We start from the raw sequence: 26,572 nt of genomic DNA on the forward strand, positions 1-26,572 counted from the left end.
GCAAGTTTTGCATTTCTTGCGGTTGCAGGGGAAGGTGCCAGGAGTGGAGGTTGGGTTGGTGGGGGGTGTGGACCTGACGAGGGAGTCACAGATGGAGTGGTCTTTCCGGAATGCTGATAGGGGAGGGGAGGGAAATATATCCTTGGTGGTGGGGTCTGTTTGGAGGTGGCAGAAATGACGAAAGATGATACAATGTATCTGGAGGTTGGTGGGGTGGTAGGTGAGGACCAGTGGAGTTCTGTCCAGGATATATTTCCTGATGAAGGGCTTTTGCCCAAAACGTCGATTTTACTGCTCCTCGGATGCTGTCTGAACTGCTGTGCTTTTCCAGCACCACTAATCCCGAAAGCTCAAACAATCCAAGGTGGAAGTGAGCACTGCAGATGCTGGAGATTAGAGTCAAGATTAGAGTGGTGCTGGAAAAGCACAGCAGGTCAGGCAGCATCCAAGGAGCAGGAAAATCAACGTTTTGAGCAAACGCCCTTCATCTAATCTTGACTCAACAATCCAACCCTAGTAACATCCTTGTAAATCTTTTCTGAACCCTTTCAAGTTTCACAACATCCTCCCTATAGTAGGGAGACCAGAACTGCATGCAGTATTCTAAAAGTGGCCTAACCAATATTCTGTTTAGCTGCAACATGTCATCCCAACTCCTATACGCAATGCATTGACCAATAAAGGCAAGCATACTAAGTCCCTTCTTCACTATTCTATCAACCTGCAATTCCACTTTCAAGAAACAATAAACCTGCACTCTGAGGTCTCTTTTATTCAGCAACACTGCCCAGGACCTTACCATTAAGTATGTAAGTCCTGCCCTGATTTGCCTTTTCAAAATGCAGCACCTCACATTTCTCTAAATTAAACTCCATCTGCCACTCCTCGGCCCATTGACCCAAGATCCTGTTGTAATCTGAGGTAACCTTCTTTGTTGTCCACTACACCTCCAATTTTGGTGTCATCTGCAAACTTGCTAACTGTACCTCCTGTGTTCACATCCAAATCATGTCGATAAATGAGGAACAGCAGTGGACTCAGCACAGATCCCGGTGGCACACCACTGGTCACTGGCCTCCAGTCTGAAAAACAACCCTCCACCACCACCCTCTGTCTTCTACCTTTGAGCCAGTTCTGTATCCAAATGGCTAGTTGTCCCTTTATTCCATGTGACCTAACACTGCTAACCAGTCAACCATGAGAAATCTTGTCAACTGCCTTACTAAAGTCCATATTCCAGCCCCATTAGTTAAAATGGTGCGGCTCCGTGCGATTTTGTTAAAACATGAGATCACACCAGAACAGAACTATTGTATTAAATCAGAACTGACTCTACACAATTAATAAATTTCTCTCCATCCAAGCTTTTAACACTATAGCAGTCCCAGTCTATGTTTGGAACATTAAAATCCCTTACCATTATCACCCTACTAATATAGAGATATCCAGCATGGAAACAGACCCTTCATTTAACTCGTCCATGCTGACCAGATATCCTAAATAAATCCAGTCCTATTTGCCAGCATTTGGCCCAAATCCCTCTAAACCTTTTCTATTCATAAACCTATCCAGATGCCTTTCAAATGTTGTAATTATAGCAGCCTCCACCATTTCCTGTGGTAGCTCATTCTGTACACACACCACTCTGCGGGAAAAAGCTGCCCTTTAGGCCACTTTTAAATTTTCCCTCTCTCACCCTAAACCTATGCCCTCTAGTTTTGAACTCTCCCAACCTGAGGCAAAAACCTTGTCTATTCACCTATCCATGATCCCCATGATTTTATAAACCTCAAAAGGTCACTCCTCTGCCTCTGATGCTCCAGGGAAAATAGTGCAGCCTTTTCAGCTTTTCCCTACAGCTCAAACCCTCCAAACCCGTCAAAATCCTTGGAAATCTTTTCTGAGCCCTCTTCAGCTTAATAATATCCTTCCTATAATAAGGACACCAGAACTGGACACAGTACCCCAGAAGAAGCCTCACCAATGTCCTGTATAATCTCTATATGTCATCCCACTTCCTATATTCAAAGGTCTGAGCAATGAAAGCAAGTGTGCTAAATGCCTTCTTAATCACCTTGTGACGCAAACTTTAAACAATTCTGTACCTGAACTCCTAGGTCTCTGTTCTACAGTACACCCCAAGGCCAAACTTTTAATTGCATAAGTCTTGCCCTTGTTTGTTTTAGCAAAATGCAATACCTCACAGTTATCAAAATTAAACTCCTGTCTGTCATTCCTCAGCCCATTGACCCAATTAATCAAGATCTCTTTGTAATCTCAGATAACCTTGTTCAATGTCCACAGTGGCTCAGTGGTTAGCACTGCTGCTTCACAGTGCCAGGAGAACGGTTTCAGTTCCAACCTTGTGCATCTGCCTATGTGGAGTTTGCACATTCGTCCTGTATCTGAATGTTCTTTCAGATAACTGAGATCTCCTTACAAATTTGTTTCTCAATCTCCCACGATTAGGGAGTCTATAATACAATCCCAATAAAGTCATCATCCCTTTCTTATTTCTCAGTTCCACCCAAATAACTTCCCTGGACCTATTCCCAGGAATATCCTCCCAAACTACAGCAATAATGTTATCCCTAATCAAAAATGCCATTCCCCTTCCTCTCTTGCCCCCCTTTTTATCCTTCCTATACCATCCATACCCTGGAATATTAAACTGCCGGTCCTTTCCATCCCTGAGCCACGTCTCCATAATTGTTATGATATCCCAGTCCCATATTCTCAATCATGCCTTCAGTTCATCTGCCTTAACTGATAGGCCTCTTGCACTGAAATAAATGCAGTTTCATTTATCACTCCTGTCCTGCCTACCTTGACTGTTTGACTTGCCCCTTTCCCAAAAATGTACCAGTCTCAGACCTCTTTCCTCACTATCTCCCTTGATCTCAAATCCTTCCAAACAGCTCTAAAAAATCTCCCTACTAGTAAATTAGTCCCTTTCCAATTCAGGTGCAATCCGTTCTTGTTATGTAGGTCACTGCTACCCCAGAAACAATTCTAATGATCAAAAAAGTGTGAATCCTTCGCCTCTGTACCAGCTCCTCAGCCACACATTTCGCTGTTCTATCCTCCAATTTCTAAACTCACTCGCTCGTGGCACTGAGAGTAATCCAGATATTACTACCTTGAGAATCTCCTTTTTGAATTCCTGTCTAACTTACTATATTTTCTCCTCAGAATCTCATCCTTTTCTCTTTCTATGTCATTAGTTCCAATGTATAGAACAATCTCCTGCTTGTCCCCCTCCCCTTTGAGAATGTTCTGCATGCTGTCCAAGATATTCTTGATCCTGTCACCAGGGAGGCAACACACCATTCTGATGTCTCGCTGTCGGCTGCAGAAACATCTGTCTGTGCCTCTGACTAGAGAGACCTCTATCACCATCGATTGCTTGGAATTATTGGAATCCTCATTGTATTAGAGCTAGTCTCAGTACCAGAAGCATGGCTATCAGTGCTCCATTCCACTGAGAATCCATCGACCCCTACATTTTCCAAAACAGCATACTTGTTTGAAATGGGGATAGCCAAAGGAGACTCCTGCGCAACCTGCCTCTCTCTCCAACCTTTCCTAGAAGTAACTCACCTACCTGGCTGTACCTTTGGTTATCTCCTTTCCTGCATCACACCCCCAGCTCCTGTAAATTCCTCATTGCCTCTAACTGCCACTCCAACTGATCCATGTGATCCAATTCACAACCACCACTTTCTGCAGACATAATCATTAGTAACATGTAAGCTCTCTCTATTCTCCCATATCCAACAGGAAGAGCACATCACTCTACTAAAGGCCATCTTTGCATCTTAACAATCTACAGACCCAGGAAATTTTAATCAAGAGACAGATCTCAATAAAACATATAATTAAAAAGAACCCACTCCACTCACTATTGTAAGTTTACAAAAAACATCAGTAAGGTAATACCATAAAAAGCCACTTAGTTGCTCCCCTGCTGTAAGCTCCCTGACACAGGTTTCTTGAAAGTCAGCTGTGAATTTTGCTATTTGCTCATTTTTCTTCAAACAAACTTTGATGTCCAGAGATACTTGAAATCAAACAGCAGAACAGTCAGCTGTGCAGATTCACTGCTGAGTCAGACAGCAGTGCATGTTTAATTCTCCATTTGATTCACGCACCGTGTGGTCACTGCATTTTTCTGTCTTCCTCCTTTTTAAAGTGTTGTTGTTTTGATCTTTTTTTATTCCCAAAGTTCTGAAACAATGCATCAGCTTACAAAGCAGCAATTACTTCTCCTAGAATTTAAGGAAATCAGCTCCAACACTGAAAATATCTCAAAAAAAAGAGTGGCTCTCAGATTTGATCGGGTAGATGTAAAAATGTTTCTTTTTCCTTTGAGGGAGAATCTAGGACAAAAGGATATAATTACAGAATGAACATTGTGTGTTTAAGACAGAGATGAGGAGGAATTTCTTCTCTGAGGGTAGTGAATCTGTGGAATTCTTTACCACAGAGGGCTGTTGAACCTAGGTTGTTAAAGGCTGACATACAGATGGTTAATCAGTAAGGGAATCAATTATTATGGGAAAATGCAGGAAAATGGAGTCGAGGATTATCAGATCAGTCATGATCTCATTGAGTAGTAGAGCAGACTCAATGGGCTAAATGGCTACTTCTGCTCTATAGCTTAAAGCTTTATGGTCAAAGGTTGATGTTTGAGGAGAGGCAGGTTAATGGTGATTTTGAAGAAGAGGCCAGTATCTGAAGAGATAAAACAGTTAACAATAGCACCCGATGCTGCAGTGTTTCACTGCAATAATTTGCCATTACAGTAAGCAAAATATTAATCTTCAATTGATATGTAATGAATGAGAAAGAACATGTACATTATAAATACTCCTTGAGTTTATGATTTATGACAATTCCATATCTAATTACTTTTGTTGACTTGAGTTAGAAAGATTGCGGATAGCCAAAAGATGCCAATGAAAGGACATTGAAGTTTTTTTACAAACAACGTTTTTCTTGATACTCACATGCCTTATCATCTCTGCTGTCTATTAATGACCTGCTGCATGGGTTTACAACTATGAGGTTCCAGCTCTGCTTTGGAGATTCTAATTGCCATTTGAGGAAGGAAAAAAGCTTCCCATCTCAGCTCTGCTGTTTCTGAAAAGTTGTGGATCCAATGTTAGAGTTGAGCCTATGTCCAGTCTGGACCTTCACTATTCTGCTGAAGAAAATTCAAAAGAATTACGTCCTACAAAAGATGCTCTAGCAATGATGCTAGAAACATCTTCCTATGCTGATGATGCACATCTACACATGTCAGAACACAAAACTGGCAGAGGTCTGAACATTCAATACTTTATCCTTTCTTTCCCCAATGTAAATCTTGACAGAATTTTTTTTTGCCTTCTGCCCTGTGCTTTTGTGAGTTTTTGGTTATTTAGATAGGTAGTTCAATTCCCTTTGTAACAAGAAATTATTGATTTAAAATTACCTTTTAAATAAGAGATTATTCTTTTATCCACTCAGTTTTTATGATGAAGCGTTAATGTACTTATGTAAAGCTGAACAAATTATGAGTTGACTCATGATGACATTAGCAAATACGCAAGATATTTACCAACTGATTGATGCCCTTTAAACAAAATGAGTCCTACATAACTTTCTACATTTGCTATTTCTGCCTCTGTGAGAAAAGTACACAACGTTGTTTTGTTTTTGCACATAGCCTGGCTGCATATGGTGACATGGAAGGATTGAAGGCTTGGCACCTTGCAGGGCTCGACATGGATCAGTGTAGCTACGATGGACAAACTCCACTGAAAGTTGTAAGAAAATGCAATTGTATGGTATTTGAGAGAAACCCAGGAAAGTTCAAAAAAACTCTCCAGGTGGCATTCCTTCCAAATGATGTACATGTGCCACTTTGCTAAAAGGAGAGAAATGTTCTTCTTGCCCTATCAGGGCAAATACAAAAATGCCAAATTTCAAATAACCACAATAATTTATACCACAGAATAAATGAGTGCTGATTGGTTTACTTGCTAAATAATCAGCACCCTTTTCTTTCCCCTGTAGCCTAAATTATTGCTTTGTAGTTTGAAATTTAGTATTCTTGTGTTTGTCCTAATGAGTGCAAGATGAAAAAACATTTGGTTCTGAGGAAGTGTCAGTGGATCCAAAATGTTAATTCTGACTTCTCTCCACAGATGCTGCCAGACATAGTCAGCTTTTTCAGCAATTTCTGTTTTTGTATTTGGCTGCCTGTCTCATTTTTCAGCAATGTTCAATGTCTGTACTACCAAACAGCTACTTTGATAGTCTTAGCTCAATCACTCCTTTCTAGTACTTAAAGATAACTTTTTGCACCTCAGTGATATGAATCACATTTTTCACTTGGGTAAAGCTAAGTTGTATCAATGTATCTGACTTTGCTTTTAGGCTTTGGCTGCTGGTAATCAGGAAGTTGTTGAATTTCTTCAGTCAACACTCAAACAAAACATGAAGGTAAGAGTTGCATAAATTCAATGGCTATTGACCACAACAATTCCATTATGACTTAGAACTCTGAATTAAAAGATTCATTAACTGTAGTTTTTGCTTCAGGCTTTGTGACAATAAAGGTATAAACTTTTACTCTATGTTATGCTGTGTATATACATACACCTGATATGTTTGTAGCATGTATCTTTAAATGATGCAGAGTAGCATTTACTTATATCAATGTATCTTATAGTAGATAGTTGTAGGTCAATGAAGTCAATTAGTTAAAAAAGAATAAGCTGTAGTTTTCCATCATATCAACTCACAGAGCTCTTAAACAGGGCATATCACAAGCAGGATTTAAAAAGTTCAAAATAAGTATTAACACATCAATCCTCGTATTTAATTTAACTCTCATTAATTAGCAAGAAAAATACAAAGTAAAATTTCCCAGGATTCTAACATTCACCTGGAAGTATCTTGTCACTTAACATATACAATAGAAATCTGGGGAAAATCTATTTTCCGCTTCATATGAAAACAAAGTACTGCATACTAACATTTTGTGACTCATACCAGAACATATGATTCCCTCTGCACATTTAATCTCACATTATGTAAAACACTGTGTTTCCATTCTTCCTGCCAAAGTGAACAACATCGCATTTCCCACATTTTATGCCGTCTGCCAGATTTTTGCCCACTAACGCTACCTTCCTGTATCCACTTGCAACTTCCTCATGCCTTCAACAGAACACATCCAAAACATTGTTGTAAATTTTAACAGATACCTGTGGGACTCATCTTATCACATTCTGCCAAACAGATTTTTAACCAACAATCATTTACACATACTGTTTCCTGCCAGCCAGCCAATCTTCTCTCCATGCTCGTATGATACTCCCTACACCATGAGCTTTTATTTTCTGAAATATCCATTGATGTGGCATCTGAGCAAATGCTTTCTGGAAATTCCTTTATTCTGTGCCTATAGGCTCCCCTTTATCCACAGCGCATGTTAGTGCTTCAAAGAACTCCAGTACATTAGATGGTGAAGTGGTGGCAGAGTGGTAGCAAGCTCGAATCATGACAGATGGTGCAAGTAAAAGCTTAATGATGACAATCAAACCATTTTTAATTGTCAGAAAAAAACATCTGGCTAATTAATGAAGGGAAAGAAAATGCCACCCTTACCTGGTCTGGCCTACATGTGACTCCAGACCCACAGCAATGTGGTTGAATTTTAACTGCCCTTTTGAAATAACCTAGCAATCCATTCAGTTGTAACAATTGGCAGAAAGTCTAAACAAAACAAGACAGATCATCTGACATCAACCTCGGCACTAAATACAACAACAGCAAATACGGTCTGGTCAACTCTGCAAATCCTACTTACTATCATCTAGGGGTGAGTGCCAAAATTGGGAGAGCTGTCACATTTACTAGTCAAGCAACAATCTGAATAAAGGCAATTAATATTATCTTTAAGGCATTAGCATGAGTCTGTCCAGATACCACCATCACCATCCCTGGTTAAGTACTGTCCTACTGACTGGAAGACCCAGTTGGTCCTTCCTCCATATTGAACATCCCTGGGGGGAAGCACTGAGGGTGGCAAGGAACTGTTCCATTCTGAAGAAGGGTCACTGGATTCAAAACCTTAACACTGTTTTCTCTCCACGTGTGCTGCAAGACCTGCTGATTTTCTTCAACAATTTCATTTTGTTCATTTCGGACCTCCAAAATCTGAAGTTGTTTGAATTTAGAGAAGGAAGACTACTTGATCTCAGCCTCACCAATTTGCCAGCTGCAGGTGCATTTGACCATGACAGTATCATAAGAGTAACCACTGCACAGCTCTTGAAGAGACAATGTCCAGCCTTCACATTGAGAACACTGTGAGATAGTGTTGTGCAGCACTATGACCATGCTAGATGAAACAAACCTTGAACAGATCTAGCCACCCAGGACTGCATGTTAATGTGGCACCATGTAGCAGCAGAATCATACTCCTAATACAATCTGAAATCTCAAGGTCTGGCAAATCACTCCTTCTACCATTACCATTGAGTCAGTGGCTCAACACTGATTCAATGACGAGTGCAGGACATGCCAGAAGTAGCTCCATCATATCAAAATAATGAGATATCAAACTGGTGAAGCTGCATCACGGGATTATTGAGTTGCTAATAGCATAGGCACTAGTGATTGATGGAGCTAAGCCCTATAGTCCTGTTTAGTTGTGAATGGTGATGGACAATTAAACAACTCTATGAAGAGGGAGGCTCCACAAATATCCCCTCCTCAATGATGGAGGAACCCAGTACATCACTGCAAAAGATAAGGCTGAATCATTCAGTCAGAAGTGTCAAGTGAATGATCCAACTTGGCCTCCTCCAGTGGTCCCGAGCATTACAGATACCAGTCTTTAGCCAATTTGATTCATTCCATGTGATATCAAGAAGTAGTTGGAAGAACTGGACACTGCAAAGGCAACAGTTCTGACAACATTCCATCGATAGTACTGAAGACTTGTGGCACATCTAGCCTTATGTTCCAATACAGCTACAACATGGCATGTATACGACAATGTGGAAAATTGCTCAAGTATGTCTTGTGCACAAAAGTAGGACAAATCCAACCCAGCCAATTATTGCCCCATCACTTTACTTTTAATCATCAGTACAGTGATGGAAGGTGTCATCAACAGTGATATCAAGCAATACCCGCTCAGCAATAACCTGCTCACTGATCACCAAGTCACTGAGCTCCTGACCACATTCCAGATTTAGTTCAAACATGGACAAAAAAACTGAATTCTAGATATGATCTTGTTAGAATAGCGAGTAGATTCACAAACTCTTAACATTCGCCTGTACCTGTGTTTTTGTTTTTGTCGGTTGCCTATTATTTACTTATCTATGCTACTTAACTCTGTGATCTGCCTGTATTGCTGCAAGACAAAGCTTTTCACTGTGTCTCAGTACACATGACAATAAGTTCAATTCAATTCATTTCAATTCAATTTGAGTTACTGCCCTTGACACCAAGACTGCGTTTGTTCAAGTGTGGCATCAAGGAGCCCTAGCAAGACTGGAGTCAATGGGAATTGGGGGTGGGGGTTTGTGGAGATGGTGAGTGGAAACTCCCCCACTGGTTGGAGTCATGTCTGGCACATAGGAAGATGGTTGTGGTTATTGGAAGTCAGCTTCAGGACATCTTGCAGGAGTTCCTTCGGCTAGTGTCCTAGGCCCAAGTACCTTCAGCTACTTCATCAATGATCTTTCCTCCATCATAAGATCAGAAGTGGGGATGTTCGCTGATTATTTAATGTTCACCATTTATGATTCCTCAAGATATTGAAGCAGTCCGTTCAAAAGAAACAAGATCTGGACAATATCCAGGCTTGGGCTGACAAATGTTAACTAACATTTGCACGACCTAACTAGCAGGCAATGACCATCTCCAACATGAGAGAATCTAACCATCATCCCTTGACATTCAGTGGTGCCACCATTTCTGAATATCTCACAAACAACATCCTGGAAGTACCATTGACCAGAAATTGAACTGGACTTGCCATATAAATATAAATATTATTCCTGAAGAAGGGCTCATGCCTGAAACGTCGATTCTCCTGCTTCTTGAATGCTGCCTGACCTGCTGTGCTTTTCCAGCAACTCATTTTTCAGCTCTGATCTCCAGCATCTGCAGTCCTCACTTTCTCCTTGCCATATAAATAGAATGGCTACAGGAGCAGGTCAGACGCTAAGATTCCTATAGTGAGTAATTCACCTCCTGACTCTCCAAAGCTGTCTACAATCTGCAAGGTGCAAGTATGATAGAATACTCATCACTGGCCTGGACAAGTGCAAGTCCAAAAACACTCAAGAAGTTTGAGATTATGCAGGTCAAAATAACCCACTGGATTGATATTGCATCCACAAACACCCACTCTCTCTACCACCAATAGTTTGTGCCATCTATAAGAAGCAGTGCTGAAATTGATCAGCACTCCTCAAACAGTACCTTCCAAATCAATGACCATTTCCACTTTGACAGTCATGAGCAGTGGATATATGAGAACACAACACTTGCAAGTTCCTCTTCAAGTCACTCACCATCCTTCCTTCACTGTCGCTCAGTTAAAATTCTCGAACTCCCTCATTAACAGCATTACAGGTTTACCTACATCATGTGAACTCCAGCAGTTCAAGAAGACAGCTTAGCACCACCCTCTCAAGGCCAACTAGGAATAGACAATAAATTCTGACCAGCTAGTAATACTCACATTTCATGAATGAATTTTAAAAAAGAGTTAAACATGATTTCCCTGTGATGAAACCATGCTCTTCCTGATTACCTTGAATTTTTTTAAGTATGCAACTACAATATCTTCAATAATTGATAATAACAATTTCCCCACAACAGTCGTCATGTGAATTGGCCTATATTTTCCTGTTTCTGACTCCCTCCCATTTGGAATAGAGTTATATTTCTATGTTCTACTTCAAAGGCATTATTGAAAATTAATGTTAATTTATCTACTACTTCACAAGAAACATCTTTTAAGACTCTAGAATGAAGTCCATAAGCACCCAAAGGTAGATTTGCTTAGTACCACTTCCCCCGTAATTATAATTTACTACATTGTTCTCTCCCTTCTGTCTTGACAAACTATTTGTCCATTTCATCCACCATTTAGAGTCATAGAGATGTACAGCACAGAAACAGACCCTTTGGTCCAACTCGTCCATGCCGACCAGATATCCTAACCTAATCTAGTCCCATTTGCCAGCACTTGGCCCATATCACTCTAAATCCTTCCTATTCATGTACCCATCCAGATGTCTTTTAAATGCTTTACCAGTCTCCAGCATTTCCACTGGTAGTTAATTCCATATACATACATCCTCTGTGCAAAAAAGTTGCCCCTTATTTCCCTTTTATAACTTTCCTCTCTCATCCTAAACCTATGCCCTGTAGCTCTGGGCTCCCCCAACCCAGGGAAAAGACTTTGTCTATTTATCCTTTCCTTGCCCCTCATGATTTAATAAACCTCTATAAGGTGACCCCTCAGCCTCTGATGCTCCAGAGAAAACAGCCCCAGCTTATTCAGCCTCTCCCTATTGCTCAAGTCCTCCAACTGGCAAAATCCTTGAAAATCTTTTTCAGAACCCTTTTATGTTTCACAACATCTTTCCAATAGGAAGAAGACTAGAATTAAATGCAATATTCCAAAAGTGGCCTAACCAATGTCCTGTACACTTGCAACATGACCCCCCAATTCCTACACTCAATGCTCTGACCAATAACTGAAACCATACCAAAAGCCTTCTTCACTATCCTATCTACCTGCATCTCCACTTTCAAGGAATTATGAACCTGTACTCCAAGGTCTCTTTGTTCAGCAACGTTCCCCAGGACCTTACCATTAAGTGTATAAGTCCTGCTCTGGTTTGCATTTCCAAAATGCAGCACCTCACATTTATCTAAATTAAACTTCATCCGCCACCCCTCAGTGCATTGGCCCATCTGATCAAGATCCCATTGTACTCTGAGGTAACCTTCTTCGCTGTCCACTCCACCTTCAATTTTGGTGTCATCTGCAAACTGACTAACCATACCTCCTATGTTCACATCCCAATCATTTGTATAAATGACAAAAAGTAGTGAACCCCGCAACGACCCTTCTGGCATACCACTGGTCACAGGCCTCTGGTCTGAAAAGCAACCCTCCATCACCACCCTCTGTTTTCTACCTTTGAGCCAGTTCTGTATCCACATGGCTAGTTCTCCCTGTATTCCATGAGATCAAACCTTGCCAAACAATCTCCCATGAGAAACCTTGTCGAATGCCTTACTGAAGTCTATACAGATCATGTACACCAGTCTGCCCTCATCAATCCTCTTTGTTACTTCTTCAAAAAAGTCAATCAAATCCGTGAGACATAATTTCCAAGCCACAAAGCCATGCTGACTATTTACTCTTTTACTATTAACTCCCCATTCTCACTCTCTTGAGGACCATCACTCACTTTACTTATTTCTTTCCTTCTTAAATGCCTATAGACACTCTTGCTATTCATTCTACATTTTTAGCTTGTGTTCTCTCATACTCTGTTCTCCTGATTAATCTTTTTGTGTAATTTCCTGCTTTACTTTATATTTTGATCAATCATCTGATCTGCCACTCTTTTTTTTGCAGTTATATGCTTTTTTCTTAAGTTTGACGCTGTTCCTAACTTTTTCGCTCACCATGAATGATGGGTCTTCCATTTACAAGTTTTCCTTTATAGTAGAAATATACTTCATTCTGATTTTAGTGAAACACCCCCCTTAAATGAATCTATTGATGTACATTTAACCTAGTATGCCAGTTCATTTCAGCTAGCTCTACTTTCATGCTCAAGTATTTGCACTTCTTTAAGTTTGAAATTTACTCTGAGATCTAATTTTCTCTTTTTAAAACTGGATGGAAAATTCATATTATGGTGGCTGCTACCTGGAGGTATTTAATTTTAGCATCATTAATTAATCCTGTAATTAATTACACAGCACCAAGTCTGGGATAATCAGCTCTCTGGTCAGTTCAAAAATGTTTTGCTCCTAGAAATCTATGTCAAAGAATTCAATGAACTCCTTGTCCAGGTTACCACTGCTAATCTGATTTTTCCAATTCATATGTAGATTAAAGTCACCCATGATTAATGCCATCCTTTATCATAGGCTGGCAATAGTTTCCTTCTTGTAAACTTTGTCTCACATTGTAGTTATTGTCAGGCAGCCTCCAGACTACTCCCTTTCATGACATCTTCCCTTTACTATTCCCCATCTCCCCCAAACTGCTTCGACATTCTGATCTTCTGAATCAAGGTAATCTCGAACTATCGCACGAATGCCATCCTTGATAAATAGTGCTACTCTTCTACCTTTTTCTGGCTTCTTATTTTTCTTACCATATACCCTTGATATTCAAAACTCAATCCTTGTCATTCTGAAGTCATGACTTCATTTGGCTATCAGATTGTATTTATTGACTTGAGCGTGCGCTATCAATTTATTGACTCTGTTGTGAATACTACCAGCATTCAGATCCAGAGGCTCTAGTTTTGTTATTTTGTTATCTTGATAAACATGTTGTATCCCAGTTTCTTTTTTTCTCTGTGCCTTCTTGCCATTCTCTAACCTTCATTTCCATATCACTATTTCCTCTCTTACCGTTTCACTCTTTGATGTGCCAGATGTTTCCACTTTTAATCCTTTGCTCCCACTATTTAGTTTAAAACCCTCTGTAGTTTACTAGTTATGAATTTCACAAGAACACTGGTCCTAGCCCAGTTCAGATGTACACTATCTCAAAATTCTAGGCCCACTTTCCCTGGTACTAGTCCAAGAGGCACAACCCATTTCTCCCACATCAGTCTTTGAGCTGCATATTCAACTCCTTAAAGTTATGTAGCCGATGCCAATTTATATGGAGCTCAGATAATAATCCAAAGGTTATTAACTTTGATACTCTGCTATTCAATCTAGTTCCTAGCTCTTCATATTCTGTATGCAGAAACTCTTTCTTGGTTCTCTCTATGTCACTGGTATTTACATGGACCATTACAATTGAATCTGTCTCCTCCATTGCAACATCCATTTCTAGCCCTGAGCAGATGTCCTGAACTGTGGTACCAGGCAGGCAACACAGCTTTCTGGACTCCTGCTCTTATCTATAGAGAATCATATCCATGTCCCTCACTTCTGTATCACCTTCTCCTACTATTATTACTATGAATACATTCTTTATTGCTCCTCCCTCCCCTGTAACTTGAATGATCTTATGTGCTATGATCTCTTGGTCTGTTTGCATGTCCACCCTACAGCCCCTGCTCTCATCACGCATCCTCAAACCTATTGGACAATTTCAGAGCCTCTGGATCCTGAGTTCTAATACCTGTCTCACTCACAGTCATGTCCTCCTGACCCTGATTACTGAGCAAATCAGAAGACCTTTCCAAAGTAGTTTGACTGTTTGTTACAAAGCAGTAAGGTTATTTTTTCCATCCCTGCTGCAATGTAGTGTCTGTGGTTCAGTCTCCAGCTTATAAACCCAGTGCTGAAGCTTCTCAAACTTCAAATAGTCATGTTTGTCCTGAAGCACAATGGTATTCAGGAGCTCCTACATGCTACAGTCTTGACACATCACCTGAATTGTCATTCATGATGTGTTTTAATTACATTCTTAAATGCTATTGTTTTTATTTTTCAGGTTTAGGTGTCCATTGTTAAGAACAGATATACAGATGCACAATCAAAAGTCAATAATGTTTCACGAAATTCTTCATTCTCTTCGAAAATGAAAATAATTGCTACATAGTATACCATGTCGTGATTATAACAAGGTCAGCCAAGTCGACATCAAAGAATATGAGTTCCCTGATTGGGTCTGTTTACCTGGTCAATCGAGGAGCCATAGCTGACAGGTATAAACAGTAGTGTTTACCAGGAGGTGTGGAGTGTTTTATTTCCCCCTCCGATTCTATTTTGATTTAATCCCTTCCCTCCCCTTCACTGTTTGATCACACAGCATTGCCCTTTGATGTGAAGGGCACTGCTTGTCACTGGTCACTCGGGTGTTAATTTTCTTCCTAGTGATGGAAACTGAATAAAGATTTGTACACCTTGTGTCTTTCACTGTGTCTCACACCTGCACACACACAACATGGGTACTGGGGAAAAAATAAGCACTACTGCGGTTAGGCAGTAGTGTAGGGGTTAAGAGAATAAAAGATAAACAAAAAAAAGAAAAGAGAGAGAAACAGCAGTGTTCAGCGCGGGGTGTGGTGTGTTTTATTTTCCTCTCCGATTCTATTTTGATTTAGTCCCTGCCTTCTTTTTCACCTTCTTTGATCACTCAACATTGTCCTTTGCTTGTCACTCCCTCCATGAATTTTCCTTTCTTCCTGGTTGTGGAATATAAATAAATACTTATGCAATTGTTGTTCTTCACTGTGTCCTGCACCTGTGCCCAGACATGACATGGATGTTGGGGATTAAATAAACACTACCACTGCATGGCAGTAGTGTGGTGCTTTAAAAAAAAATGTAACCAAGTGATTAGAATTTTCTCAGAAAAAGAATAAATGAACAGTAGTGTCAGGTATTCTGACCACTCTCAAAGCTGGCCCTGAGGAAGCCCAGAACAGTGAAAACTACTATGCAAATATAAATAAGTGTGGGAGGAGAGTGGTGCAGCACGAGTGTGTTGGGCCCATAACCCACAGGTCGATGGATCGAAGCCATCTTCTGTTATTATAGGCCTCCATTCCTGATGAAAGGCTTTTGCCCGTAACGTCAATTTTCCTGCTCTTCGGATGCTGCCTGACCTGCTGTGCTTTTCCAGCACCACTCTAATCGAGACTCTGGTTTCCAGCATCTGCAGTCCTCACTTTAGCCGAAATATAAGTAAAGGGTGACTTGGTGATAGCAAGAGAGAAAAAATACTCTCCTGAAGAAATTTGTTTGCAAAGTTGTCTTTGAATTGGGTTAAGCATTTCTGGAACTATGCCATTATTTGTAAAACGTGACTCATTCAATCCTCTCATTGAAAACTGGGCCAAGTATTTGGAAATAAAGCATTATTTTTTCCAGGCAAAAAATATTTGGGAAAATGGAAAGCAGTGAGTAATTCTCCTGACAGAATGTGGACCTCAAGTTTTTTAGTTATTAGGAGCCTAATGTTTCCTGAGGCATCAGATACTAAAACCTTCCAGCAGCTGACGGACCTAGTTAAGGAATATTATGACACCAAACCTCCTCTAATTCTGAGATTAGTTTTACTCGGCAGTTCGAGAACTGGGGAATCCGTTTCAGGATTTTTGACGAGGTTAAGACAGCTAGCAGAGGCATGTGACTTTGGTTTAACCTTAAATGAGATGCTGACAGACCCTATGGTATGCGAGATTAATGATGTAACCATGCAAAAGCACCTATTAGCTGAAACCCAACTGAATTTCAAACAGGCACTAAAACTGGCTTTGTCATTAGAAATTGCTGCAAGGGGAACATATGAATTAGAGTACAGTGGGCACCCTCGCTAGGCTGACTCAGCTTGGTAACACAGTGAAGACAATGGCATACCCTGAACACAGGGACTCTAGTCACTTCACACCAAAACGGCAAAACACAGCCAAATCTCGGCCAAATGGTTAAAACTTTCTCCAGAAACCAGCAACTTTCTCCAGCAACTTATTATAGTTGCTGCTGTTATGTGGACTTGAGACAACAACAGAGTTCCACTAGGCCTGAATTGATGAAGAGAATTCACAGCTTAGTATCCAGGAGAGTGCACACTCTGGAAAGTCCACCAACATCTGGCTTGGAACAGATAAGTTGCTTAGCAACGTCCAAATCAGAACCAATTAAAATAAACATTGGTTTAGTAGTCACCAGCTTCTAATGGAGGTTGATACTGATGTGGCTATATCAGTGATTGCAGAACCAACCTTTAATAAAATTCAGCCTGGACTCCAACCCTTAAATTTGCATAAGACCTTGGCGAGACTGAAAACCTATACCAGGTAACCTTTACAGAATAAGGGTACAACTTTGGTTCCGGTCTTGGATGAGAAGCAGTTGGCTCAGTTGCTGACTTGTATTAAAAGGCTTGGGCCCAACCCCTGATGGGGCAAAATTGGTTGAGAAAGTCTCATCTTGATTGGCTCAACATTTTTTGATTCGAAAATGGCTGCCTGACTGAAGTCCTAATTAAATACGCGGAGGATTTTCAAATGAGCTGAGGCCACCTTGCAGTTGACCAGAAAACAATTCCACAATTCTGCAAAGCCTGCTGAGGACCATTTGACTTATGTGCAAAAGCAGAGGCAGAATTCAGGATGCTGGAAAGCAAAGGAATTATCAAACGAGTTGGGCAGCACTGGTCGTACTGATTGTGAGTCCAATGAGTCAGTTTGATTTTGTCGGGATTTTAAACAATGGTAATCTACTTCTCACAGCTGGGTAATTACCCAAACCCTCACATAGAAGACTTATACACAGGTGGAGGGCTGTCCTTTTACTATAAATTATAACTATAATTTTATATTACTTTTACGATAATGTATTTACTATGAATCTTTTACAATAACTTATGTGTCCTATGATCCTGCTCCATTAGTTACCTGACAAAGGAGCAGCGCTCTGAAAGCTTGTACTTACAAGTAAACCTATTGGACTATAACCTGGAATGTGATTTTTAACTTTGTTCACTCCAGTTCAGCACCAGCACCTGCATATCAAATTTAGGCAGCATCAGGCTGAAATAGCAGATAAAGGAAATTTAAGAGAAATATATTTAGTACACTTAAATGGTATAATATGATTTCAATTAAATGAATTGTAGAGTCTGACATGGAAAAATAAACAAACCTTATTGTTTGCAAAATGAATGTTTACAGTTAATATTTCTTAATCATACAATTGCAACAAAGCCAACTACAGTGTTCAACTTGCATTAAATAGCAATTCGTAATCTTAAAAAAAAAGTGGAAACATGGGTGCTGGGGAAAAATAAGCACTACTGCAGTTAGGTTGGGGGGGGGGTGTTATAAAAAAGAGAAAAAAATTAACTGAGGATTTAGAACCTCTAAAAAAAGAAAAAATATGTACAAAAAGGTGGACCTTTCTGAACCTGCAGGAAAGAAGGAAACAGAAGGCCTTGAAGCCGCAGGAGATAGAGATATACTAAACAAGTATTTTGCATCAGTATTTACTGTGGAAAAGGACTTGGAAAATATAGAATGTAGGGAAATAGATTGTGACATCTTTAAAATGTCCATATTACAGAGGAGGAAGTGCAAGATGTCTTGAAACACATAAAAGTGTATTAATCCCCAGGACCTGATCAGGTGTACCTTAGAAGTCTGTGAGAAGCCAGGGAACTGATTGCTGGGCCTCTTGCTGAGAAATTTGCATCATTGATAGTCACAGGTGAGGTGCCGGAACACTGGAGGTTGGCTAAAGTCGTGCCACTGTTTAAGAAGGGTGGTAAGGACAAACCTGGGAACTATAGACCAGTGAGCCTGATGTCAGTGGTGGGCAGGTGGTTGAAAGGAATCCTGAGGGATAGGATGTACATGTATTTGGAAAGGCAAGGACTGATTAGGGATAGTCAACATGGCTTTGTGTGTGGGAAATCTTGTCTCACAAACTTGATTGAGTTAAAAATCATACAACACCAGGTTATAGTCCAACAGGTTTAATTGGAAGCACTAGCTTTCGGAGCGCTGCTCCTTCGTCAGGTGGTTGTGATAACAACCTGATGCACAACCACCTGATGAAGGAGCAGCGCTCCGAAAGCTAGTGCCTCCAATTAAACCTGTTTGACTGTAACCTGGTGTTGTGCGATTTTTAACTTTGTAAACCCCAGTTGAACACCAGCATCACCAAATCAAAACTTGATTGAGTTTTTTGAAGAAGTATCAAAGAGAATTGATAAGGGCAGAGCAGTGGACATGATCTATATGGACTTCAGTAAGGGGTTCAACAAAGTTCCCCATGGGAGACTGGTTAGCAAGGTTAGATCTCATGGAATATGGGGAGAACAAGCCAGTTGGATACAGAACTGGCTCGAAGGTAGAAGACAGAGGGTGGTGGTGGTAGTTTTCAGACTGCAGGACTGTGACCAGTGGAGTGCCACAATGATCGGTGCTGGATCCACTACTTTTCATCATTTATATCAATTATTTGGATAAGCGGTATAGTTAGTAAGCTTGCAGATGACACCAAAATTGGAGGTGTAGTGGACAGCAAAGAAGGTTACCTCATATTACAACGGGATCTCGATCAGATGGGCCAATGGGCTGAGAAGTGGCAGATGGAGTTTAATTTACATGAATGCGAGGTGCTACATTTTGGGAAAGCAAATCGTAGCAGGACTTATACACTTAATGGTAAGGTCCTCGGGAGTGTTATTGAACAAAGAGACCTTGGAGTGCAGGTTCATATCTCCTTGAATGTAGAGTTGCAGGTGGATAGTATAGTGAAGAACGTGTTTGATATGGTTTCCTTTATTGGTCAGAGTAATGAGTGGGAGGTCATGTTGTGGCTGTACAGGACATTGGTTAGGCCACTTTTAGAATATTGTGTGCAATTCTGGTCTCCTTCCTATTGGAAAGATGTTGTAAAACTTGAAAGGGTTCAGAAAATATTTACAAGGATGTTGCCAGGGTTGGAGGATTTGAGGGGTTAAATATGCTGGGGCTGTTTTCCCTAGAGTGTCGGAGGCTGAAGGGTGACCTTATAGAGGTTTATAAAATCATGAGGGGCATGGATAAGGTAAATAGACTAAAGTCTTTTCCCTGGGGTGGGGGAGTCCAGAACTTAAGGGGCATAGGTTTAAGGTGAGAGGGGAAAGATATAAAAGAGACCTAAGAAGCAACTTTTTCATGCAGAAGGTGGTTCGTGTATGGAACGAGCTGCCAGAGGAAGTGGTGGAGGCTGGTACAACTGCAACATTTAAGAGGTATCTGGACGGGTATATGAATAGGAAGGGTTTGGAGGGATGTGGGCCGGGTGCTGGCAGGTGGGATTAAATTGGGTTGGGATATCTGGTCAGCATGGATGAGTTGGACTGAAGGGTCTGTTTCCGTGCCATGACTCTATGACTCAGTTGATTGTCATTAAGATCAAAATGTTATCCCTTTCTGCCTTTGCACAGATTCTGAGTGGAAAATCCCTTGGATGATCTTATGCACTAGTTCCACTAGATTCTTAAGTGGTCAACTATTGCACCATCAACAATGCACAAGTCAAGAATGTGATGGAATACTCTTCATTTGCATGAATGAATGCAGCTTTTTTTGTCAAAACAAAAAGGACAATTGTTAGAGAGTATATATAGCCTGAGTCAAAAAATTGATGTAGAATGTGTGAACATGGAGTGGCTGTTGTGTTGAAGCTACTACATGCAGGGTTCTGGCTGACCAGGAGGTTCTTTCATTCATACCACCTGTCATTGACATTTAGAAGGGTTTACAGGATGGTAAGGTCATATGTGAGGTCATTCAATTCCAGGGATCAGATTATCTCAGTTGACCAGATAATTCGTTTGCAAAGGAGTGTGATGCCAACAGTGTGGGTTTGATTCCTACACTGGCAGAGATTACCATGAAGGGCTCGCCTTTTCAACCTCTCCCCTTGTCTGAGGTTACCATGAAGGACTCTCCTTTGAAACCACTTCCCTTGCCTGAGGTGTGGTGGCCCTCAAGTTAAATTACCAACAGTGAACTCTCTCTAATGAGAGAGCTGCCCTATGGTTTGGTAAGATTATGGCAATTTGAGAATCAGCCTGTTTGGGCATGCTATGAATGAACCTTCGTGGTCATTCAGTCCTAAAATGTGACTCAAACAAGTCACAAAATTGCAACACCAACAACTCTCAAGACACTCGTCAACATCCAGAACCAAACTGCTGACTTGGTTGGCACCCCATCAATCACCTTAAACATTCATTCCCTGCAAGAGTGGCACACAGTAGTAGCAATGTGTATTGTATACAATAGGCATTGCAGAAACTCAATCAAGCTCCTTTGACAGTATAGAGTCATAGAGATGTACAGCATGGAAACAGACCCTTCGGTCCAACCCGTCCATGCCGACCAGATATCCCAACCCAATCTAGTCCCACCTGCTAGCACCTGGCCCATATCCCTACAAACCCTTCCTATTCATATACCCATCCAAATGCCTCTTAAATCTTTCAATTGTACCAGCCTCCACCACATCCTCTGGCAGCTCATTCCATACACGTACCATCCTCTGCGTGAAAAAGTTGCCCCTTAGGTCTCTTTTATATCTTTCCCCTCTCATCCTCTCACCCACCTTCCAAACCATGACTACTGTTCTGAAGAAGAATGAGACTGCAATTCCTTCACTGGAATCAAAAACCGTTCCAAAACAACTACAATCCATGGATTGTAGGAATTCAAAAAAAGTGATTCGCTCCCACCTTATCAAGGGCAATTAAGGATGAGTAACAATTGCTGCCTTTGTAAAACTTGGGGTTCACTATATTTTAAACTATAACACCCAATTCAGTGATATTCTCAGATTAGATTAAAAGGGCCAATCCAAAGGTTTACTAGTCCTGATTAGTTACAAAACCCACTTCAAGTTTTCAGAACGTTCACAGCAATTAGGGTGAATAGCCAAGGTCTTTTCCCCGGGTAGGGGAGTCCAGAACTCAAAGGTATAGATTTAAATTGAGGGAGGAAGAGATTTAAAAGGGACCTGACAGGCAACTTTTTCATGCAGAGGGTGATGCGTGTATGGATTGAATTTCCAGAGGCAGTGGTGGAGGTGGGTACAATTACAACATTTAAAAGGCATCTGGATGGGTTCATGAATGGGAAGGGTTAAGATGATACGGGCCAAATACTAGCCAATGGGACTTGGTCAGATTAGGATATCTGGTCGGCATGAATGAGTTGGACTGAAGGGTCTGTTTCTGTGCTGTATAACTTTGTGACTGAATTAGATTTATCATTCATGCAAAAGGGATAATGCTTAAAAAGAGCAATGGTTTTCAGTCGCTCCGTTTTATGATGCCTGTTCACAATTGTTTGATTGGTCACAAGTTTCTTGTTCTGTACTGAAGTTCTACTTCTATCAAATGATTGTTGGTAAATGGAAGAGTTACCTTACTTTCAACAAATGGTAAAGTTACATTTAACCTTAAAATTATTTAATGTAAAACAAATACATAAAATTATAAGGTGGTGCTCAAAAACTATACAGAATGTATCAAATAAGTCAAATAAGTAATCACAGACTATTACATAATTCTAATTCAAAGAATTTATTTATCAAAATGTGATCACTTCTTTCTCTCTATACACTACAAATTAGCTGTTATTTTCCTTTATCACACAAAAACCCTTATTTACTTACCTGTCATGACAACAGCAGCAGGTAATTGATAATGATTAAATGTGTTGTGGGATGTAGGTAAAGTAGTGTCACTTTTGCAATTAAAATTACTTTTGCAAGGTAAATGAACTCACACCAGTGTGCAATTGTTTCAACTAAGAGCTGAGTCAACAAGAATGCAAACTATGTGGAGGAAATACATAATTGTTTTTGTATTAGCTAAAATTGTATGCAAGAATGCAACGTGACTGCAAAACAATGGTAGATGTTACAGACAAATAGATAAGGTGCTGTGAGGATGTAGGTTAAGCCAGATATGCTTGCACAAGCAGTAGTTATAAGCATCTGTTTCTCACATTTGCAGAAACACAGGAACAAACCCTAATTTAAAAGTCATAAGGATCAGTATGGTTGGGGAAAGCACAGATGGAGGGAATAGATAATGATGAAGAAAGGATATACCTAACAATGGGCCACAGCAGGATGTGATCAAACGGCCTTGTGAGGCCAGATATAAGCATTTTGTCACAGACAAGGCCAGATAAGGCAAGAGATAAACAGAAGTAATTGGTGTCGGTCTGAGAGAAGTGGAAGATGTAAACGGGGAGGAGCAATAGGATAAAAAAAAGAACCAAAATTACATAAATATTGTGTATTAGTTGAATTCTGTGTGTGTGTGTGTGTGTCCTGCCTTGTGGACAGTGGACACCACACCCTCTTGCAAGAGTAAAATAAATGACACTACTGATTCAGATCTTGTCTCGGACTGAAATTATTGAAGTGAGTGAGCTTTGTTTCTCACATACGTGAAAGAACATAATGAATGTTGAATCTGATTCCACCATTGCTTTCAGGCTTGCATTCCAGATCATACCATCTCACTGAGGAAAACATTTCTATTTATCTCTGACTTTCTTTGTCAATTTCTTAACAAATTACATAATTGCAAAAGTCTTGGTTCTGCACTGTTCCTGCACCTGACCCCAACACTCCTATGCTATCTGCTATTTTTCTGTTGTGGCACTTACATCTTCATTGAACCTCTTCCCGTGACTGAGTGACAGTAAATGCCCTAGTTGGTATTAAGGGCTGGATTTTGATGTCAATGAGAGCTGGAATGGAGGCAAGCAGATGTGAAATTTACCATTGGTGGTCAGCATATTGACTACTTGCAAGTGGTTAGACAGCATTTACTTGATAAGTATGATAAATAAGAAGCCAGTTATGATAATTGAACCAAGGTCAACTGGAGTTTACACTCAACCTGCGAAACTGATGCAACTTAGGGAGCACTGTTGATGCATGGAGGGGATTCCCATAATAATGGACTGCTGGGAGGGGAAGTGATGATGCAGAGTTTACCAGATTGAATTTAAGACTTCCTTGCTGATGCAGGAGGCCTCTTCACAATGGAAAATTGAAAACAAACTCAGAAATTTTAACAACAATAGGTTTGAAACTATCATAGCAGAAGGGGAAATTTGAGTTCAGTAAAAATCTTGAATAAAAATCGAGCCTAATGGCAATCAGATAACTTGCTGTTACATCAAATGCTGTATATTAAATTAAAAGAAGTTCAGGTTAATTGCTGTTTCACTTCGAGGGTTTTTTGGGACTTTAATTTTGAGATGTGAGGGAGATACAAGGACAGGGTTGCATCGTGTGGAAGGGTGCTGAAGGAAAGATGGGGTATTGAGGATAAGTGGAGAATGGAATTGACTGTTCCAGAAGGAAAGATCCCTGTGGAATATTGACATGGCAGGGCAAGGGAAGATGTTTTTGGCAGTGATATGGCAGATGATGATTGACTGAATATGAAGGCGGGAGCGATGAAAGTTAAGGACAAGGGGAACCTATAGTAGTTTTAGGAGGGAGAGGTAGGGATGAGAGATGAAGTGTGTGAAGATATATCGAACTGTTAGTATTGAAGATTGCCCTGCCTGAACTGATGCAATGCAGACCAAGAAAATGAGAATGAAATGGATTGAATGCAGTCTGCAGCAAGTCAGAAATGTAGTAATGATAACTCTGGGAATCCATGGGCTTGCAACTATATTAAATACTGAAAAAGATTTGGAAAAATTCAAGAAGAGAAGGGCAGAATCCAATTTGAAGGTGAGAGCAGGATGGAATTTGAAAACCAAGATAATTAAATTTCATGGCAAGAGCAGGATACAGCACTAATCTAATCGTCAAGATCCTGGAAAAACAAACAGGAGGAATTAAACCTTCGTAGGTTTAAAAAGGAATGTTCCAACTACACATAGCTCGTTGTGTTTTGTCAGCATGAATTGGCTATAAATGATTACGGACATTGTTTGCATAATGCAAACTTTCTGCTGAACAGCTTTTCCACAGCGCAATCTCTATTGCAGTTTCCTGTAGCTCAATTTTCTATCGTGCGAGGTTGCAGAGGAACACAACTTTTGCGTTATAGCAGAATGACCTGTAAAAGGCAGGCATTGCTAAGATCGATGCAAGTAGGGTATTTGGCCAATGGGAGGGAAGATATTGTAGATAGGTAAGAGGGTCTCCAATCAGGGGGATGTTCCTGGCCAAAGATATGTAGCTGAAAATGGAAAATTAGCTCAGTGTTATGATGATGGAAGATTAGCTCAGTGTTATGTTGAGCTCAAAGTTCATTGAAATGCAATGCAATGCATTGAAACTGAGCTCACTACCTGCGTAATGCCATCGCCAAATACATTCCCCCTCTCTTATCAGCAGGCCTCTGAACCATTCTGTTGCAAATATGACCCTGAGTTTTCTGCATTATAAATTATCCATCTTGATCCCACTCTGATTTTTCTGCCAATGGCTTGCGACTGTGTTCCACTGAAGCTCAACACAAGATTGAAGGACAATACTGATTCATCTTCACATCTTTAAGACGCATCACTAAGTTCAACAAATTTAGATCAGATCTGTTTTAATTTTGTTTCCATTTTTATTGTTGATTTGTTGTGTCTTATTCCTTTCCTTCTTTCATGTTACATTTGTACAGCTGCTCTACAGCCATTCACATGGACACATCTTTGGTGTCAAAACGTGCAGCGCTAGAAAAGCACAGCAAGTCAGGCAGCATCGAGGAGCAGGAGAGTCGAAGTTTCAGGCGTAAGTTTCAGGGGTTTGGTGGGAAGGTGCAGCTGAGAGATAAACAGGAGGATGGGGTGGGGCTGTGGTGGGGAGGTAGTTGGGAAGGTGATAGGTAGATGCAGGTGGGGGTGATTATGAAAAGTTTCTGCCAGATGTGAAAAGATCCTTGGGGATCTGGGATGGAGTGAGGGTGCTGGTTTTACACGTCTTGCGGCGGCAAGGTAAGGTGCCAGGTGTGGAGGGTGGGTTGATGGAACGCTGACTCTCCTGTTCCTTGGATGCTGCCCGACTGGCTATGCTTTTTCAGTGTCACAGTTTTTGACACTGATCTCCAGCATTTGCAGTTCTAATTTTCTCCTCCCTGATAGGGGGTATGGACCTAATGATGGAGTCATGGAGCGAATGGTCTTTGTGGAATGCAGATAGGGGTGGGGAGGCAAATATACCGCTGGTAGTGGGGTCTGATTGTAGGTGGCAGAAATGGCAGAGGTTAATGTGCTGTATTTGGTGATTAATGGTGAGGACTAGGGGGGTTATTTCCTAGATGCAGTTGGAGGGTTGGAGTTCAAATATAGAGTTGCGGGAATTGGAGGAGATGCATTGGAGGGCATTGTTAATCACGTGGGAGGGGAAATTGTGGTCCTCGAAATAGGAGGCCACCTGGGATGTCCCAGAGTGTAACTGCTCCTCCTTGCAAGCAGATACAGCAAAGACAAAGGAATTGGAAGGAAGGGATTGCATTTTTACACGAGAGTTGAGGTGGGAGGAATTGTCGTCCAGGTAGCTGTGGGTGTTGATGGATTTGAAATAGATGACCATGTTGAGTTGGTCACAAAAAAAAGGAGGTCCTCCAGGGTAGTAATATCTGGATTACTACCAGTTCCACCAGCTAGTGAGGGCAGGAATAGGAGAATAGAGCAGATGGATGCATGGCTGAGGAACTGGTGTATGGGAAAAGGATTCACATTTTTGGATCATTGGAATCTCTTTTGGGGTAGAAGTGACCTGTACAAGAAGGACGGATTGCACCTACATTGGAAGGGGACTAATATACTGGAAGGGAAATTTGCTAGAACTGCTTGGGAGGATTTAA

At 40.7% G+C, this 26,572-nt stretch overlaps 1 protein-coding gene across 1 annotated transcript in view; it reads left to right on the forward strand.

Moving 5' to 3' along the window:
• LOC122553554 (60 kDa lysophospholipase-like) overlaps nt 1-15,007 on the forward strand; it is a 115,708-nt gene extending 100,701 nt beyond the window's left edge. Inside the window, exons 14-16 of the mRNA XM_043697527.1 lie at nt 5,711-5,810; nt 6,424-6,489; nt 14,726-15,007. Of these exons, the coding sequence (XP_043553462.1) occupies nt 5,711-5,810; nt 6,424-6,489; nt 14,726-14,731 (172 nt within the window). The 3' untranslated portion in view covers nt 14,732-15,007. The remainder of the gene's footprint in view (nt 1-5,710; nt 5,811-6,423; nt 6,490-14,725) is intronic.
• The last annotated feature ends 11,565 nt before the right edge of the window (nt 15,008-26,572 follow it).

The sequence above is a fragment of the Chiloscyllium plagiosum genome, chromosome 10 (assembly GCF_004010195.1).
Source record: "Chiloscyllium plagiosum isolate BGI_BamShark_2017 chromosome 10, ASM401019v2, whole genome shotgun sequence".
NCBI lineage: Eukaryota > Metazoa > Chordata > Chondrichthyes > Orectolobiformes > Hemiscylliidae > Chiloscyllium > Chiloscyllium plagiosum.